We start from the raw sequence: 18156 nt of genomic DNA, 5'->3' as shown, positions 1-18156 counted from the left end.
TTTAATTGAATTTTTTTAAAAAAATAAATAAATTAAGGACGAAATTAAAAATAATTTTAAAAAAAAGTGATGAAATTTTAAATCTGATGAATATTTAAAAAAAAAAATAAAAATAAGAGAGCTAAATTATAAAAATAAAAAAAATTTGATCTCGTGAGACAGTCCAGTTAACAATCCGAACAAACTAGAGCATGCTGCGTGACAGACAGGTTGACATCGACCTTTTTATGTAACCCTTCCAACAACTTGACCTTATTAGCTTAGGTACCGAAAGCAATCCTGTAACGGCCCCGGAATTTTTAAAATGAAATATGTGTATTTAAAAATGTCAAATGCGGAAGCGTAATAAAAAATTTTGATTAACATCCCTTACACTAAAACAAAAAACGTGCTCAAAATATAAAAGAACAAACTAACTAAAAGAGAAACTCGAAAATAAAAGTTATAAATATAACTACGGAGTCTTTAGGCGTCCCATTCGCCGTCTTCATGCGGAACGGGCTCGGGAACAATGTCTTCCTGATCTGAAATGATTAAATAAGGAATGAGCTACACCAGCCCAGTAAAGACATCACACTATCTCACCGTAACGGAGGTAAAAGTGGGTAGAAAACACAAAAAGATCAATGGAGCATAATTTACAACAAATTCGTTTATCAATAATAAAATCCTTTACTATCCACTTACCTCGGTGAAATTCATAAAACAATATACGAAAGCAATAACATTATCATCATCATGAAATCATATGAACTGTATAACATAATACTTATCACGCATTTTGCAATTCAATCATTTCACAACATATTTTTCCTCATTTTCCAGCCTACTAGTATCCATGGGGATCCATAGGGGTCCCGCTACCCGTGAACCCTTAACACTTGTAATCAGATTTCAGGGCCGTCCCCATACCCCGTCCAGTATGGGCGCCAAAACTATAAACCTCAATACCCCGTCCGGTATGAGGGTGAAATGGGCTGTCCCCATACCCCGTTTGGTATGGGCGCCAAAACACATAAGGTCTCCAAACCCCGTCCGGTATGAGAGACCACAATCCCGGTAGAGTTCCCTACGGACCTGGTCCGTCCACCATCTCCCAGGATATCTAGTCAGGCTGACCACATTATACAATTATCAATTTACATAACCTTTCATTCCCCTTTTCCTCAGTCAGCATCATCAATTCACACACAAACAAGCAAACCAGTAATTTATGCCAAACAAGATAACATACAACATCGGGTTCTCAGTCATTCAACCCATAATCAAGAAAACAGTAATATATGCACACGAAACTATGAAATGAAAACATCAGACCTCATACTGCATTTAAAACCGTAAAATAGGCCAAACAACAGCTAACCGACAAACACACTAGACTCGGGCTCCATTAGCAACCTTAAACAATTTCACACATCTGTTGATTCATGAAATACCGTTTTATCACTTATTGAACTTTAATACCGTGATAGGGAATAGGGTGACGGGTCCTTACCTGTTTCGGGGTCTTAATACGGCTCTACAGTGCGCCTACAGGCTGTCCCTAATTTTTCCTAAATTTTTTCTGGAAAACTGAAACGCACTACTGGTACCTGCACGTGTCCCAAAAAATTCCAAATTAGACCCAGGGCCCCTTTCGGCCAATATCGCAATTCCAGCACGGCGGCTCCGCCGTGCTCCGGCGACGGCACCGCCGCTTGCGGCGGTGATTTGCCTCGGGTTGGCCCTTTTTGGCCGTTTCCAGCCGAATTCGGCCACACTTGCATCGGTCCCTGCGATAAAACAACCCTAGAGCCCTCGGGGGGCCAAAAAATTATGAAAAACTGAAGTTTATCGGCGGCGGTGCTCTCGGGTACGGCGGCTCTCCGGCGAGGTTCGTGTTTTGGTGATTTGGCTCTGATCAACCTGTAGAGAAAAGAATGGTGATCACGGTGATATAAAAATTGTATCAAACGGAAGCCGGGAAGGGCCTCATCGGAGGCAAAAACCGAGGAGGGGCGCGGCAGCGCCGCTGGGTTTCGGCCGTTTGGCCGGGATTTTAACTCCGATTTGGCTACAGGAGAACTCAGCATTGAAAAAAGAGCCGGGGGTATGAAATTTACCTCGATTGGCGGTCGGAAAACTCCCCGGTGAGGCGGCGGGCGGCGGCGGCCGGCTCCTCCGGTGTCTGGTTCATCTTCTCCGGCGAGGGCAGGCGGCTAGGGTTTTTGTTGTCAGGTGTGGGGGTTTTATTTATACCTTTTTGCCTTTTAATCACAGCCGTCCATCTTGATTAAATCTGGGCCGTTCGTACTTGATTGAATCTGGGCCGTCTGTGCGCGTGCATCTGGGCCGTCCGTGCACACGCTTGATCTGGGCCATCCGTGCGCGCGGGGACGCATCTGGGCCGTTCGATCGCGTGCACGCGGATCGCCCACGTGGTCCGTTCCCGGGTCGATGTGGTCTTGCCACACGGCAGGTCCTGGTTGGCCAGGGCTGCTAACGTGACTGCTGACGTGGCGCTGACGGGGCACAATTTTTCTAAATTGTGATTTGACCCCCGGTTTTCGATTTTCTTTTCAAAAATACCCACAGAATCCTAATTTTCACATCTTTTTCCTAAAATCAATTTCAATTAAATTCAAATAATATTTTTACCTAATTTTATCATTATTATTATTTTATTTTTATTTAATTTAATTAAATTAAATTAAATAAATCAATTAAAATTTAAAAAATTATAAAATAAACTAAATAAAATAAATTAAAAAATCAAAATAATAATAATAATAAAAATTATAAAATTAGTGGGTGTTACAAATCCATATAAATGTACTAATAAAATGATAAGGGTGGGAAATTTTAAAAAAGTTTGAAGTAAATAATTACAAATTTAACTAAAAATTTGAAGTATTAATTAAAATAAAATACTCAACGAAACATCATGGGTGCCTAATTACCAAAATACACCTCCTTGTCCAAAGGTTATGTGTTATGAGAGTTGGGTTTTAAATTAAATAAAAAGAAATTGTCATCAATCACCAACCAAAAACCCTTTCAACCATTAGTTTTCAATATGATTTAAATGCATTCCAATTGGCCCCACATTTGCTCAATTATTGATCATATATGTATATATATATATATATATATATATATGTACATATGCGGGGGAATAGTTGAACTTTGTTGTGTCTAATAACATGGGACAGGCTTAAATATATATATATATATATATACCCAAATTTTTGTAGTGGTTTCTTTTCTTAGATTAACATTATTAATTAGACTAGTAATGATTGTCATTAAAGCTTTTAAAGACAACATTTGCAATAATTTTGTTTAAAATAATGAGTACATTGACCAAGAATGCACTCAACACAATATATTCAAGATTGTAATGATTTATATATAAATAAACTTTACTTATATCCTCACTTGATAATGGAGGAATGACAATATATATATATATATATACATATAAAACTTAAATTGAATAAATTTGAAGATTCAAAATTTTACTTTCTATTTAAACTAACCATTTGGACATTGTGTTTGTTTTTGGGTTAGCTTATTAGTTGATGTTAATAATGTTGGTGACAAAGATTGAAATTGATTCTTTACCTCCCCAAACAATAGAAATCATTATCAAGAGAAATGTCAATAATTAATAGATTTCGTTTCTTGTACTTAAATGCTCTTAAATTCACGTTATAAAAATAGAACAATACAGAAAAAATTAATATGATTTTCGGGTAAATATAATATATATAAATCGAGAAATGGGTTTAAAATTTTTCTTTAAAAAAAAAAAAAAAAAAAAAAAAATCTATAATTCAAATTACTAACCAATAATGAAAAAGAAACTCTCAACAATTCAAGTTTTTGTTTTTTATTTAATGGGTTGGATGACAAAAAAGAATTTAAAATTTTGAAAATGACCTACCAAAATAAAAACCCTAAAACTAATAAATTCTTTGTCTCCAACAAACCTACAAAATCATACACCCTTAACCTTCTATATTTACAGAGATACACTCTTTGAAAAAACTATATTATAATAACATTTCATTAAATCTCATATTGTAAAAGTAAAATAATATAACAAAACCATACACCATCACCCTGTTATAAAGACTAATTTACAAAAATACCTTCTCTAACTCACATATAATTGTAAAAAGTACCATTTTATTTTATTTTATTTTATTTTATCATAAAAATATTTTTTATATTAATATTATAAAATTTAACTAAATATAAATTCAGCAAAAAAATTATCTGACATGATTATGAAATTATTAAAGAAGTTTAGGTTAAAATTAATAAACTAGTTTTTGAAGTTTTATATTCATTACAAGTTGACTTCTAATATTTTTTCGTTATAATTTAATTTTTAATATTTTTTATTTATTTTAAGTATTTAATTTTTTTTAATTTTTTAATAAAAAATTAAAATAGTTAGATTATATTTTAAAATTTTAATTTAATAATAATAATAATAATTTAATTAACTAACTAAAATTATTTTTTAAAAAATATGAATGTAATTTAATTATTTTAACTTTTTTTCTATTATAAAATAGAAAGAAACTAAATGTTTTAAAAAAAATTTAAAAAAATTAGGGACTAAAATTATAACAAAAGAAATATTAAAGACTAAATAATAATAAATATTAAAATTGGGAGACTAATTTAATTATTTTCTAAAATTTTAGTTAAAATGGTAATTTCATAATAAAATAAAAGAGAAGAATATTTTTGTAATTACATCTAACTTAAGAGGGTATTTTCGTAAACTTGATCCCCTTATAAAATTGACGAGGGTCTCCCATTCCATCTCCGCAAGTTTTACAGAGCAGAGTAGATTAAAGGTGTGTCGATGGCATATTATGGCAGAAGAAGAAACGAGTCGATCTTCGATTCATTCAGTCTGAGTCCTCTGCCATATCCAGTTCTGTTAATCCTTGCAGTGACGTCAATCTTTCTCTGCACATCATGGTACTTTAACTATGAAGAAGCTGTGGAAGCTGCCGAAGAACAAGCCAACTGGCTTCTTTTTGCCACACCAGTGGTGATAATACTCATAGTTCGTTGGCTGTCGTCTATGGAGAATCCGGTCATGTTCTTTAACAGATCACCTTGGGATCGTCGCCGGCAAACCCATCACCGGCCGGAGGAAGGGAGCTCGCCTTGGGCTGTGGCGGGTTTTATTGTCTTGCTGCTAATTCTGGTGCAGTATCAGTCTGTTTTTCTGGATAGCTGGTTTGTCTGATAATTATATATAGAGATAAACTAATTTTAACCCCATTGCTGGAAATCTTCTTCTAAGTTTCCTTTTTTTTGGGAGTGAGATCTTTTTTTTTTGTGATTTTTATGTTGTTTAAGGAACTGGGTTTTGTGCATATTGAAAACCAGGGCGTATACACAATATATATAATATATATCCGATTAGAATATGGTTTGATTCATTGACCTAGTTTTCCTGATGTTATTTCTTTCTCTTTTCAACCCCCATGAAGAGATTTGATTAATCTCCTGCCCCTGCAAATTGATTTTTGCCATTTTCATATTCAGATTCAAGAAAAAAGAATCTCAATTTTCATGGCTGTCTGGGCTTTATTTCTCTTCTAACCTGACAGTCTTCTTCTTCTTCTTCTTCTTCTACCTTTCTTTTTTAGGGTTTCACGTGGGTGGCTTTCTATTTTGGCTTACTCCCGACATTGCTGTTTATTTACTCTTCTCTGCTTCCTAAGCAGAGAGATGAAGAACAGTAAAAGAAAATAGGGTGATTACTGAAAATGGGTTAGAGAAATTTTGAATGCCATGGATAGATAATGAAAGCTTTAGATATAAAAATCTCAAAAATATATGTAATTTACTTATATAGCCTTATGTTAATACGAAATTAATCTTGTTCATTCTCTGTGTAAACTCCCTCATGTGATTTAATCAAATGTCAAAAACATTTTTGTCTAATATATTCTTTTTTTTAGTAGTAGTATTATCTGAGACAAGTCAATTGTGTTAAATGTTAATTGTACGTTTGAAATGTATATTTATGAAATATTTTATGATAATGGTAAGCTTAAATTTTCATTATTACTTGTTTTTAAATAAAAATATCTTATAAATTCTATCATATTAACGTAATTGTGATAAGATCGGAATAATAAAACATATTATTTTAAATATAACTTACTACTTATTCATAAAAATAATATGTATAGACTAATACTATTATGATATACATTGTAACAATTTTGTGTAGTTATTTCTTGCTGAAATAAAAATCAAGAATACAACACATAGTTATTATACTTACAACAATCATATGGTTTTGTTATATTTATAACAAAGAGTTTCATTTTTATATCTTATTTTTGAAAAAACAAAATGGTTCTTTTCGACTTGGAGCGACAACCCAACCAAAAAGTTGAATTTTTTTAAAGTCGAACCAAAGTCTAATCTTTGATCCGATTTTTATAATATAGATGACTAAACATAATTAGTGCACATGTTAGTCTTTTTATGTAGTTTGAAATCATAGAAGAAACGCGTAATTTAGGTGAAAGTACTAAAATTTTCTCTCTAAAATACTTTTGTATTCAAAGTTTCATCGGAATTTGGAACAAAATTCTCCATCTCTACTAATTTTCTCGAACACTATTTGGGCTCGTTGACCTGTTAGGTGACATTGCTGATAAAATGTCTGTATCGACACAACGCGAATGCGACATCAGTCTTTTTAAACCCATTTTACTCTAAAAGAATAATTTGAGAGAGATTTAGAGTTTACTTTGGAGAGCTGGAGGCAAAGGAGAAGTAATAACTACATACTTTTAGTTTAATCTTTCCTTCACTCAGATCCCAAATTGGCAGAAATAGAAATCCTATGTAGTGGAGATGAATGAAGAGATGAAATGCACCCTGCATTTTCTCATCTCCAATATGAACTCCCAAACAAAAGAGGCATTCCCCCTATTCTCCTATATTCCCTCCAATCCAAACACTCCTTAGTGGATAGTCTATTTAAGATCTGTGCCAATAATTATCACAATTCATGAATCATGACTCACCCCATTTCCAAATTTCTTCTATATTGTTATAACAATTCCAACCACTTATTCCCTTGCTTACCTCCTACACATAGACACCAATATTTACACTCACATCTCCACTGCTGCATGTTTCCTCCCCAAATACTACCAGAAGAGTTCAGAACTAACTAATCTTTTAATTCTATCTGATCTATAGTCATTATCCTGATTTAAATCTCATAATGAGTGAAATTAATAAGTAAAAAGCAAATACAGTTCAGTTGTTTGCCACCTGGGTTATCTGACATGAAAGAAGAACCAACTGGTAATCCAGTTAGCTCCTGAACTCACAGAGTCCGTATCTGCTCCCTTTTCAAGACATGAGAACTGTACAACTGACCATCTCAGGCTTAAAATAGTATGTAATGAATGCAATAGATTATGAGTGACGACTACAGACAGATCCACGTATTGACAATCTAGGAACAAATGCATATGCCATACCTTGTATTCCACCCTATAGAAAATGCTTATAACAATATCAACATAACATCTTTTGTCTATTCATCACAATCATATTTAAAAATGGACACAAATAATAAGCATACCATCAGATAAAAGGGCAACCAGAATAAAATCACTAGATAGGGCATTGAATTTGCCACATAGTAGTGATAAATCACAACATAAACCCCAACAGCATGTAGGTTTTTTTCCATAACAAACAAATGAGGTTGAAGTTAAGATTTTTGCATTTCATGCACAAAAACTTTATCCAGTCAACTTCCAAATACTTCCTATTGCGACATTTGCATTAAAAAGGCAAACTTTCATCCTTATAAGTTATACTCATCACTCATTAAGTCCTCACTGAGATTAGTTTAAACCACCCATCATATTCTTCCAGAAAACAGGTCAGGAAAACTAATCCTGACAGCCTCAATGAAGAAAGATGCCCAAGAAAAGACAACTTCTCCTTTGCTAACAACAGAATGAATATTGAATATTTAGCATGTTAAAGGTGTTTCTGTTCAGAGGTGAATAATCAAAATATCAAAGCAAGAACTAGACTTACCAAGACTAAAATTAAGCAAATTGCTCGTGGGAAGAATAGTAATTTTTATGACAGAACTGTTTGATGAATGTACAGAAGTTGGTTACAACCTGGCTCCTTTATCTTTGTTGATCCTTTTTCCCTTCTAAAACGTCTGAACTTCTGCCACCAACTATGCTATTAGATGAACTATCCTGTCCACTGGGAGATGAAGAACACCTACTTGATGAACTACCTTCCTTAGAACTGTTTTCATCCTTCCAAGGCTTCTTGGATTTTCTTTGCCCTGATGATAAATCCTGTAAAATGATTCAAGTAGGTCCTTATCTGACTATTTCTTCCAAGACTTATGTTGCCTGCAAACCAATATAAAAAGTTTTAACTGACCTGATCTACTGTAGATCCAGGAGTCTTCAACTCTAGGTCAGTTGCAACATCATTAGAATCCTCAGTTTTGTCAGCCTTGCTCTCCCTTGATGACTTGCTTCTGGAATCCTGTTTGCCTGAAACCTGGGACCGATTGCCAGGCTGCATGGTTGGAGGTACATGCGTAGACTGCTGCTCAACCATGGTATTGGGAGTCATAAATGGTATATAAGTTGAAACTGGGGCAGAAATAACACCAGGATTCTGGTTTCCAAAGAATGGGTAAGGCTGCAATTGCATTGATGGATGCATAGGAATTGGCCCAGGAGGCATCGGTACTGGCATTGGAAACGGGTATGAAGGTGGGGCCATGACAACTGAGTGATCCATAGCAGCCCAAGGAAATATTGCTCTGGACCTCTGCTGATACTGAATATTAAGGTTCTCAATATCAGATTTAAGAGAGGCCTTCTCTTCTCGTAAATCATTTTTCTCCTGTGTTAACTATTTTGGAGTAAATTTGATTATTACATGGTCTGTTAAAGGAATACCACAAGTATATGCATCACTAATCAATGTAAAGATATCATTATATCACCTCACAAGATTCTTCAGTCAGCATAGCATACTCAGCCTTAAGTTTGTTGACTTCAGATGTTAGGTCCTTCAGTAACTGAATTGTATCAGCTAGAATGGTGCCCTTATCATTTTTGGGCCTATCGGGATCTGCATTTAGAAGACAGCAAAAGAAAACTGGGGTTTTGGTTCTCCTCTTCTGATGAGTAAGGCATTAATATTTCAAAAAGTTTAATGAAACTAAAAACATAACTGTAGAAAAAGCAGAAAGAATGCTACCAAGAGGTTGATTGATGGATTAAATAGCGGAAAAGGTAGCAAAATGAGAAAGTTTAATAATTAAACTGCTTAAAGGAGAACAAAAATGCAAATTGCAACAAAAGGCGAAACATTTCTCTAACAAGAAACAGTTCTAAAGAACTCTTTGCTTCTATTGATATACATAGAAGGTTTAAAGAGAAGCAAATTGCCAATAGATTATGATGGAAATTATCAATGCCTCAATTAGCATTAATGACTGTGTGCCCTACATGATACAATTCCTCAAAAGTTTCTTCAGGTGAATTCCACAGAACCAGAATAAAGACAGAGGACTGCCTAAAAAAAATGGGAAAGAAATCTAGAACAAGTTTAAAGGAAAGACAAACGTAAAAGCAAGACAAATAGTTGGATGATTCGAATGGATTACCAATTGTTTTTCCTAACTTAAGAAAATGTTCATTAAGCCGGTCCCTTCTCAACTTCTCGCGGTCAGCCTTCTGCATCTTTCTTGCTGCATTAGAATCCTTAAGTTCCTCCTCCATTTGTTGGCTAGAAAACCCCAAATGTACTTGGAATTATAAATCATCATTTATTGCATCAACTCAATCGTGCCTACATGTAAATGACACTGACACTTAATTACCATTCAAGCCCGCCCACCCCGTACTATTTTTCCCCTTAAAAAATGAACATGAACACACAACTCTAGCTTCAAGTACATAATGGAACAAACAAGATATAATTAAGACTAGTAAAATGGTTAGATAATTGCACAAAAATACTACGAACACGCTCACCAACTCGATTCGGCCAGAAATTCAGGTGTTAGATGGAAATTTGAAATTATCATCGAAATTATAAAACAGTAATCCTTAATTTCACTGAAATACTTGAACAATAAACTGCATTATCAACTACTCAGCCTCTCCAAGTCGTGATAAACCTAAAAAACTAAGTGAAATAATTTCGAAGTAGCAGCAATAACCAATAAGTCCATAGTGGTGATTGATCGGAACATGCTACCAATTCTAAGCCAAAACCTAGAAAATGAAGGTCAACACCGAACAGATACAAACCACCTGTTTTTCATGAATTCTAAGGATGGTGAAGTACTAAACAGAAACGATTTATCTACAATCAAATACCTAAGTTTAGGCTTCGGATGATTAGCCTGCACGCGTGGATCGCGAGCAGGTTGCCGGAATTCCATGTCCGATGGGTTTGGTACAGGGGCGAGTAGAAGAAAAGCGGCATCGTTTTGGTGCGGATCCATGGTGGGTTTGGTTTGTTGATTTGCAAGTTTGGATAGATTGTAATTTGCGCAGGCTTATCCCTGAACCAGACGACGTCGTTTTGGTTTTTTGCGTTTTTAACGAAAACCGTCCAAAACGACGTTAGGTCCTCCGTTTTAATTGTTTAATGAATAGAAAATTTTGGATTTGTAATTTAAAAAGTAAAAAAAAAAAAAAAAAAAAAAAAAGGGATCCGGAATTGGATCCGGAATAGGAAAGTCAAGTAAGAATAGGAATATATTCAAGTTCTTTATGTATATATAAAAAATATATACTCTCTCACAATGTTGCTAATCTCTGTATTCCTAATTAACACGTTCTTCATTCCTATTTTGACAGTCAACCATGGCTGAGAATTTTCCTGTTTAGTCTCATATTTTTGTTTCTTTCTTTGATTATTCTGCTTTGCTAACAGTTTTTGGGTGATCATATGTCTAGTAGGAATCGGAATATACATGTCTCTGTGTGTCTATATAGATATATATACACACACACACTAGTAGAAAGCCTGGATTATTGAAAAGAAAGTAAAAGAAAGCAGAATGGAGAGAACTCAAAGAAAGATTGATTTTTGCTCAGATTTACCCCAGCACATACTTCACCGCATTATGTCTCAACTTGCTTCAAAGCAAGCAGCCAAAACAAGTGTCCTCTCCAAGTCTTGGTACGCTGCTTGGCTTTCCTTTTTGATGTCTGATTTTGATGATTCCTCGGTCCAAGTTAACTACGATAGTGATGATAATAGTGATGGTGATGGTGATGATGATGAGGACACTCTAATCAACAGACATCTCTTTGTTTATTTTGTTGGCGAACGCCTCCGAGCACTCTGCAACGAAAAAAGATCAATGGGGTTAGACAGATTTAAGTTAAGTATACGTAGATATCACCTGGACCATGCCTTTTATATTGATGAATGGGTTCCTTTGGCCATAACCCATCATGTCAAAAGTCTCCATCTTCACATTCTGAGTCACCAAAATTACTATGCTTTACCATCCATTGTTTACACTTCTCGCTCACTCCAAGTTCTAGAGTTAACACGATGTAATCTTGGTGAATTTGATTCCATCCCACTACTTCCCCTAAAACAACTCTCACTTTCCTTTTTGGAGTCTAGCCAAAAGCTCCTTCATGATCTCATTCATGCCTGCCCTTCTCTTGAACAACTTTGTTTGAATTCTTGTTACTGTTTACTTACTCTCAAACTACGTGGTTTTACAAATCTCAAAAAGGTTAAAATTATACCATACTATCTGGAGATGATCGATATTGAGTTGGAGTGTTTAGAAGAATTCACGTTCATTGGATATCCAAACAGAGATCCATGCGACATCAACATGTCTGGTTGTAAAAATTTGAAGGTCTTCGAATTGAAACGTCACAGAATGATTGCAAAGGAATGGTTACAACCATTGCTGCATAATTTTCAACTTCTGCAGTCATTAGTGTTGCACGATTGTCCACTTTATGGGAGGATTAGAATATCTGGTCATCACCTTCGATGTGTCGAAATATCATCGTCAAATGGAAACCTCGGTGAATATCCCATTGTCAATGCTCCCAATCTAGAGTTATTTTCTTATGCAGGAGATATAAATTCATTTTTGTATTCTATGGAGACATCACATATTCAAATTGCAAACTTCAAATTATATTTTAACCATCTCAACACTAGGAAATTCTTTCAATTGAAGGAGCTTCTTGCTAACTATTCCCAAGCTCAATTTATCAACTTGCATATCAATCCCAACATGGTATGTATATGCTTCTTCTTTTTTTTTCAACATGTCTTCTTTAACTGAGATGTGGTTGTAATAGTAGTAAATGTGTTCGGGTTAATATGTTTTTGCAGGTTAAATTTCAACAAAAAGATATGACAAGTACTCCAATATGTGGTGTAAGGTTAACAATAGACCCAACAATGAAGTTGGAAGGGAGGACTGTTGAATTCTCCATTGATTACCAAGCTCTGGTGGATGGCTTGCTCTGGTCCATTCAGCCAGAAATTCTCTCCCTCAAATTGGATTGCAAACCCAATATTCAATTTTTAGAGGTACCCATATTATTACACTTTCAAAAACAATGTATTGTAATGTTTTTACAGTATATCTGATTCAAAATTATTTTCATTACTGTATACTTTGATGTATAAAGCAAGCATCCTGTTTATGCAGGTTTTATGCAGGAAACTGGGGAGCATGAGGCAAGAATCCTGTTGCAAATCAACTGGACCAAGATGTTGGGTGCACCATCTACGACATGTCAAGATTGTGTGGGGAGAAAATACTACTTGTGATTCCACAGAGATTTTGAAGTTATTGCCTGCCTTTCGACCTTTTCACATAATTTCTTTTCAGTTTAAATGGTGAATTTGTGTATCTTTTTCTTTCCTTCTTTCTTTTTCAATTTAAAAATACTAGTGGAACTTTTGTGTTTGACCCACAAGAGGTTTCTCCAATATATACATATACATATAAGTTTTTATGTTTAGACTACCATCTGCTCCATATATATATATATATATATGAATATTGAATGCTTTAGTTCATTAGTTATAAATTGTAATTATGATAGTTTATGATAAATTATGTATGGTTTTTTATTTTTTGTATGCCTTGTACTTCTTAAATGTCTCAAATTAGAAGAAGAAAAAAAAAAAAAGCATAAATTTTTCTGATAAAATATGGTAGAACTTGAGTTTTACATTGCTTAATATCAGTTATTTATGTATAATTAAACTAAAATTTAAGAGATTTTTTTAATGTCTTGCATAATTTTAATTTATTTAGAGTTTTAAATTCAATATTTCCTTTGTTAGATTATCGAATAAGAAGAAAATCATAATATTAAAGAGAAAAAAAAAAAAAAAAGATAAATTGAATTAAATTAAAGAATAATATTATATTATTTTTTTCTATCATATATAAAATTATAATATTTAGCAAAATTCTTATTTTAAATTATATATACAATTTTTATAAATTTTTGTAAATAAAATTTATTATTTATTAACTTTTTAAATAATAAATAATTTAAATTAATAAAAAATAAATATTTAAAAATTATTGTTAAATCTTTTTTTTTCCCTCAAAAGAGTGAAAAAGAAATTGATGGTACACTAAAATTATGTCTTCACTAATTAGTGGAAACTCCATATGAACAAGAATTTGTCTTTATCAATTAGTGGGAGCTCCATATACCCATTAATAAATTATGCCTTGATGAATTAGTGGCAGCTCCATTAGGATTAATGGATCCCAATTTACAGTATAAAACCCAAGTTAGAAGATCACCAGTTTTACACCCATCAAAATAACTTGTTCTCAACATGGCAACTTCAGTGAAGCTCTTAGGTGCTATGATGATCACGGCGATCATCATCGCAATCTCTGGATCGATGATAATCGTCGATGGAGCCGGGGAATGTGGAAGATCAACACCGGACAACGAAGCTTTCAAATTAGCCCCGTGTGTTTATGCCGCTTCGGATCAGAATGCTCCTGTTTCTGCTAGTTGCTGCAGTCAAGTGAAGAGAATAGGGCAAAATCCAAGCTGCTTGTGTGCTGTTATGCTCTCTAAAACTGCAAAGGCTTCTGGAATTAAACCTGAAATCGCCATTACCATCCCGAAGCGTTGCAATATTCCCGATCGTCCGATTGGTTACAAATGTGGAGGTTACGCTTAAAACATTAATTTTTTTTTTTGGAGATTAATCATAATATTTTATTTAAAAACTAAGTTAAAACTAATACTTTATACTAATTATATATTGATTTTGTTTGGCAGATTATACACTTCCTTGATGGATACCAAAGAAGAGAGTGAAGGGTGTTGGCATGAACTACATGTGTGTCTTTTTTACTTATTGAAAAATAGAACAAGAGAAAACCCTACCAACTTTTATGTATGCATGTATGTATGTATGTATGTATGTTAAATAATATATATATATATATATATATGTGGGTTTGTTTAAATTAGTAATCTTCTACTTTTCATGAATTATTTGCTTGCGTTAACTTCTCTTTTGCTATTTGTGAATCTTAAAATATTATCATATAGCATTTATGTCAATTTTTATATTTTAAAAAATAAAATAAATGTTTGATTGAATACTAAAAAAAATAAAAATGTTTTTAAATAAAAACATAAATTATTTATTAATTTTATTAAATGTAAAGTAAAAAGCTAAGAAATGAATTATTACATAAGAAAATAAATTGCAAGATTATTATAATACTAATTTTAAGTTTTCATTTAGATTTAGTGTCTCAATTTAATAAATATATATATATATATATAATTTTTCGATAAATATTATTATAATCATGATATGAGAATAAATTTTTTTTAAAAAAAATAAAAATTTAAGTTATCACTAATCGTGTAAAGTAAAATTATACGTCCAAAACGTATATTGGTCGAATAAAAAAAATAGTGAGACATTAACTCAGTGGCGTATATTAACGATCGAATAAAATCTAACAATTAAGGGTATGAATCAACGAGAATTAAAAAATTGTTAAAATATAAAATAAATTAAAATGTTCAAAATAAATAAATAATAATAATAAGCCTAACAAAATAGCCTCTAAATGTGAAATCAAAACAATGCAAAGTAATATATATATGTATACATTTTGATTATATGTTAATTATTTTAAAATTAATATATATATATAAATAATTAAATTAATTATGTTATAAATATATTTATATATATATTGAGTTGTGTTAACGAAATATATAATTTCCATATATAAAATATATTTTGTCTTAATAATAATTACAAATTCAAATGCATATTTTTTATGTAACTAAAATATTTCTAAGAGAACCTATTCTAATAATTATTAAATAGGTGATAATTACGGATATAATATACAATATATATTAAATATTTTGATTATATATTAATTATCTTAGAAATAATTAATATAAATAACTAATTAATTATGTCATAAATATATTTATACATATTGAATTAGTAATTAAATATATGATTAAAATACATAAACTACAAATAGTTAATATTTTCTTCATAATATTTATTTAATTGTAAAATTCGTAGAATTTAAGTATATTATACTTAATAATATATTCTGGCGCTGACGTGGCACTCTGAGTAACATTTGATCATCTATAGATTCTCACGAACGCTTCCACCTCGAGCGCCAGAAACTTCTAAGCTTGTCTGAGAGCCATCAAATGGAAGTAGCTGCAACGGGGCAATCACCTCGAGAAAAGAAAGATGCTTATTCGGTGTGGGCGCTCCCACCGGAAGACTTGGCGGAGCGGATCAAGAAGTTGATGGACGGTCTGAGATCTGAGTTTGGCGGGCCCCGTTTCGAGCCCCATATCACTGTGGTGGGCGCCATAAGATTGACGGCCGATGATGCTCTCAGGATGTTCAGATCCGCCTGTGATGGCCTAACGGCCTACAACGCGTCGGCTGATCGGGTGGCCACTGGAAGCTTCTTTTACCAGTGCGTCTTCTTGCTGCTTCATCAAACGGCTGACGTTAGTTCTAATTTTACATCCTCTTTGCGAAATGATCTTGATTCAGTAGCTAGTGTGGAATCGGTCAAATTACTTCTTCTACTTTTGCTAGTTAATCGAATTTTACGTAACATTTAGTGATTGATTTTTCCCAAATGCTTGGGTGTGTGTATTCATAGAGTGACTTGATTTTCCCCAAATGCTTGGTTGGTTGTTTTAGTATTGTCAGATAGAGAAAGCTTGAAAGAAAAATTAGAATGAAACAGAGTAAAAATTAGGGAATTCTCCATCCCAATAGTAATTCTGAATTCTCAATATCTTGATAATAGTCTGATTTTGGGACTAAAGGAGGTGTATGCACCAATCATTCAATGAAATAGGAAATAGTTAATGAGCAGCTTCAGAAACTTATAATTCTCCAGTGCTTGAGAAAGGAAATCTAGTTAATTCCATCATTAGTTTCTCCATAGCCTTATGTTCCTTTCAGTCCTTTTACCTGATAATTAACTTCAAAGAATCCAAGTTTAGCACTTGCAGTTGTGTACTGAATTTTCTTATTGTTTCAGGTAATGCAAGCTAGTGCTCACTGCACCAGCCATTTTGGTTACAAGAGCTCTACGCGTAAGTTTTTTATGTTTTAAATTTGCTTAGTTTTACTTTATTTCAGTTTTCATTAGAAAAAAGATTTTATTAATTAAAAAAAAATGAGACGTAAAATACAGAACAGGAAAGATTTCACCTTAGAAGAGCTTCCTAATTCATCTTCAAATCAGATATAGATAAATCCTTGAAAATCGCACTTCAGTCCACAAGAGGCCAAGAACATAACTCAATCCCAATAAGATGACAATACTGAAATCTTAATGTTATTATGATTTTGAAAGGATTTGAGATTTTTCTGCTTCATATTGGAGGAAATGGGATCTTAATGAGGTGCAGAGATAAGTTAGAGAATTTTTAGTAATTTGTTAAGATGTTTCCCCCATGATGTGAGACTTCACTTGTATTCATAAAATTTATTTGTAGTGGGATTTTAAGTGTACTTGTAATGTATCTTTAGGAAACATTGTGATTTGAGTTTTTATGAATTTGCGTTGGAAACATTGTTCAAGGTGGAAACATTATGTGGAAGATGACTAATCATAATTGCGAAAGACTTTCATTCATGACCTATTTATCAAATTCTCATGTCTGAAAAGCCCAAACATGAGTGCTTGGCTTTACTTGGAGCAGTGCATGTACCTGAAATAGATAATTATCTAAGCTTGCTATGCGTCTGCCTGAGTTTGGTATGATTGTTTTGCTATGTTTTGTAAATGATAAAAGAGAACTAGATGAAATTATCATGCCCATTTCAAGACCTAAATCTGGTTGCCAATTGCAATGTGTTTTATTTTCGTCACTTTAAGAATTGAAAATTTCCAGACCGAAACAAATATACCATAAAGCGATTCTTGTTGTTCGATAATGGAATACACAAAGGGTTGAAAAGACGATTTAATGGTGCTTGACTAATGAAATTGCAGCTTACATGCCGCATTTGAGCCTCCTCTATGCAGACCTTACAGAGGAAGAGAAGAAAAAGGCTGAGGAGAGAGCCAACAATCTTGATGACGGCATTAGTAGTTTAAGCTTCCCAGTAAGTCGCCTTGCGTTGTATAAAACAGATACTGAGGATAAAACTCTCAGATCCTGGGAGAAGATTGCAGAATGTAACCTCAATCCCAAGTAACTCTTCTCTCTTCTTAATATGTCAAGCTTACAGGCCTGTAATAATGAAGCAAAAATCTTATTTCTGGTAGTTCATCATATATAACCACTTCATCGTAGTTTAGGGATGAGCAAAAGAAGAGTATAGAAGTGTTTGCTTTGACTCATTTTCTTATCAAACCAACTTATAAGCTTAATATAACCAGAAGACAAGTCATATAAGTAGTTCTTTTAGATATGGCTTGGTTTTGACTTTTGTTTTTTTGTTTTTTAGCTCAGAAGAGGATGTTAAAGCTTATAAGTTCATGAAGATTATAGTAAAATCAAATGAAATTTTTTTTTTTAATTACCAAATGACCTTAACATGTAATTTTTT

At 33.1% G+C, this 18156-nt stretch overlaps 5 protein-coding genes across 6 annotated transcripts; 4 read left to right on the top strand and 1 right to left on the bottom strand.

Moving 5' to 3' along the window:
* The first annotated feature begins 4816 nt into the window (after positions 1–4816).
* On the top strand, positions 4817–5450 carry LOC110819735 (uncharacterized). The gene has a single exon (XM_022049040.2). It carries the CDS (start codon positions 4862–4864, stop codon positions 5252–5254), a length of 393 nt encoding a protein of 130 aa, XP_021904732.1. The 5' UTR covers positions 4817–4861; the 3' UTR covers positions 5255–5450.
* Positions 5451–7996: 2546 nt separating this feature from the next.
* Positions 7997–10599, bottom strand: BHLH121 (basic helix-loop-helix (bHLH) DNA-binding superfamily protein). Of its 2 annotated transcripts, none has more exons than XM_022049037.2 (5): positions 10422–10599; positions 9704–9825; positions 9038–9165; positions 8461–8943; positions 7997–8372 (listed from the first exon to the last, which is right to left on the bottom strand). In XM_022049037.2, exons 1-5 carry the CDS (start codon positions 10547–10549, stop codon positions 8193–8195), a joined length of 1041 nt encoding a protein of 346 aa, XP_021904729.1. In that variant the 5' UTR covers positions 10550–10599; the 3' UTR covers positions 7997–8192. The 2 variants fall into 2 exon arrangements, with proteins under 2 accessions (XP_021904729.1, XP_021904730.2); XM_022049038.2 differs by having other exon boundaries at positions 9704–9888; positions 10422–10570.
* A 119-nt stretch (positions 10600–10718) lies between these two features.
* LOC110819794 (F-box/FBD/LRR-repeat protein At1g13570-like) lies at positions 10719–13030 on the top strand. Its single transcript, XM_022049104.2, has 3 exons — positions 10719–12325; positions 12424–12624; positions 12746–13030. The coding sequence occupies exons 1-3, from the start codon at positions 11111–11113 to the stop codon at positions 12938–12940; spliced, it is 1611 nt and encodes a 536-aa protein (XP_021904796.2). The 5' UTR covers positions 10719–11110; the 3' UTR covers positions 12941–13030.
* An 825-nt stretch (positions 13031–13855) lies between these two features.
* LOC110819629 (Bifunctional inhibitor/lipid-transfer protein/seed storage 2S albumin superfamily protein) lies at positions 13856–14548 on the top strand. The gene is made up of 2 exons (XM_022048883.2): positions 13856–14245; positions 14358–14548. The coding sequence occupies exons 1-2, from the start codon at positions 13900–13902 to the stop codon at positions 14372–14374; spliced, it is 363 nt and encodes a 120-aa protein (XP_021904575.1). The 5' UTR covers positions 13856–13899; the 3' UTR covers positions 14375–14548.
* A 1174-nt stretch (positions 14549–15722) lies between these two features.
* Positions 15723–17871, top strand: LOC148240262 (cyclic phosphodiesterase-like). The gene is made up of 3 exons (XM_088211637.1): positions 15723–16091; positions 16637–16691; positions 17597–17871. The coding sequence occupies exons 1-3, from the start codon at positions 15780–15782 to the stop codon at positions 17800–17802; spliced, it is 573 nt and encodes a 190-aa protein (XP_088067763.1). The 5' UTR covers positions 15723–15779; the 3' UTR covers positions 17803–17871.
* Positions 17872–18156: the final 285 nt, after the last annotated feature.

The sequence above is a fragment of the Carica papaya genome, chromosome 9 (genome assembly GCF_054855325.1).
Source record: "Carica papaya isolate Zhongbai chromosome 9, ASM5485532v1, whole genome shotgun sequence".
Classification (NCBI taxonomy): domain Eukaryota; kingdom Viridiplantae; phylum Streptophyta; class Magnoliopsida; order Brassicales; family Caricaceae; genus Carica; species Carica papaya.
Note: the sequence above shows the minus strand (reverse complement) of the source record. Positions and strands in the feature narration are given on the sequence as shown.

Excerpts from the sequence above, each read along its gene's own strand:
- LOC110819735 (XM_022049040.2), top strand. The coding sequence starts at position 4,862 with ATGGCATATTATGGCAGAAGAAGAAACGAGTCGATCTTCGATTCATTC.
- BHLH121 (XM_022049037.2), bottom strand. The coding sequence starts at position 10,549 with ATGGATCCGCACCAAAACGATGCCGCTTTTCTTCTACTCGCCCCTGTA. Across the intron at positions 8,944-9,037 it reads TGACTGAAGAATCTTGTGAG|TTAACACAGGAGAAAAATGA; the intron begins GTGATATAATGA and ends ACTCCAAAATAG. Across the intron at positions 8,373-8,460 it reads CTGGATCTACAGTAGATCAG|GATTTATCATCAGGGCAAAG; the intron begins GTCAGTTAAAAC and ends ATCATTTTACAG.
- LOC110819794 (XM_022049104.2), top strand. The coding sequence starts at position 11,111 with ATGGAGAGAACTCAAAGAAAGATTGATTTTTGCTCAGATTTACCCCAG. Across the intron at positions 12,326-12,423 it reads TGCATATCAATCCCAACATG|GTTAAATTTCAACAAAAAGA; the intron begins GTATGTATATGC and ends ATGTTTTTGCAG. Across the intron at positions 12,625-12,745 it reads CCAATATTCAATTTTTAGAG|GTTTTATGCAGGAAACTGGG; the intron begins GTACCCATATTA and ends CTGTTTATGCAG.
- LOC110819629 (XM_022048883.2), top strand. The coding sequence starts at position 13,900 with ATGGCAACTTCAGTGAAGCTCTTAGGTGCTATGATGATCACGGCGATC.
- LOC148240262 (XM_088211637.1), top strand. The coding sequence starts at position 15,780 with ATGGAAGTAGCTGCAACGGGGCAATCACCTCGAGAAAAGAAAGATGCT. Across the intron at positions 16,092-16,636 it reads TGCTTCATCAAACGGCTGAC|GTAATGCAAGCTAGTGCTCA; the intron begins GTTAGTTCTAAT and ends TTATTGTTTCAG. Across the intron at positions 16,692-17,596 it reads TGGTTACAAGAGCTCTACGC|CTTACATGCCGCATTTGAGC; the intron begins GTAAGTTTTTTA and ends ATGAAATTGCAG.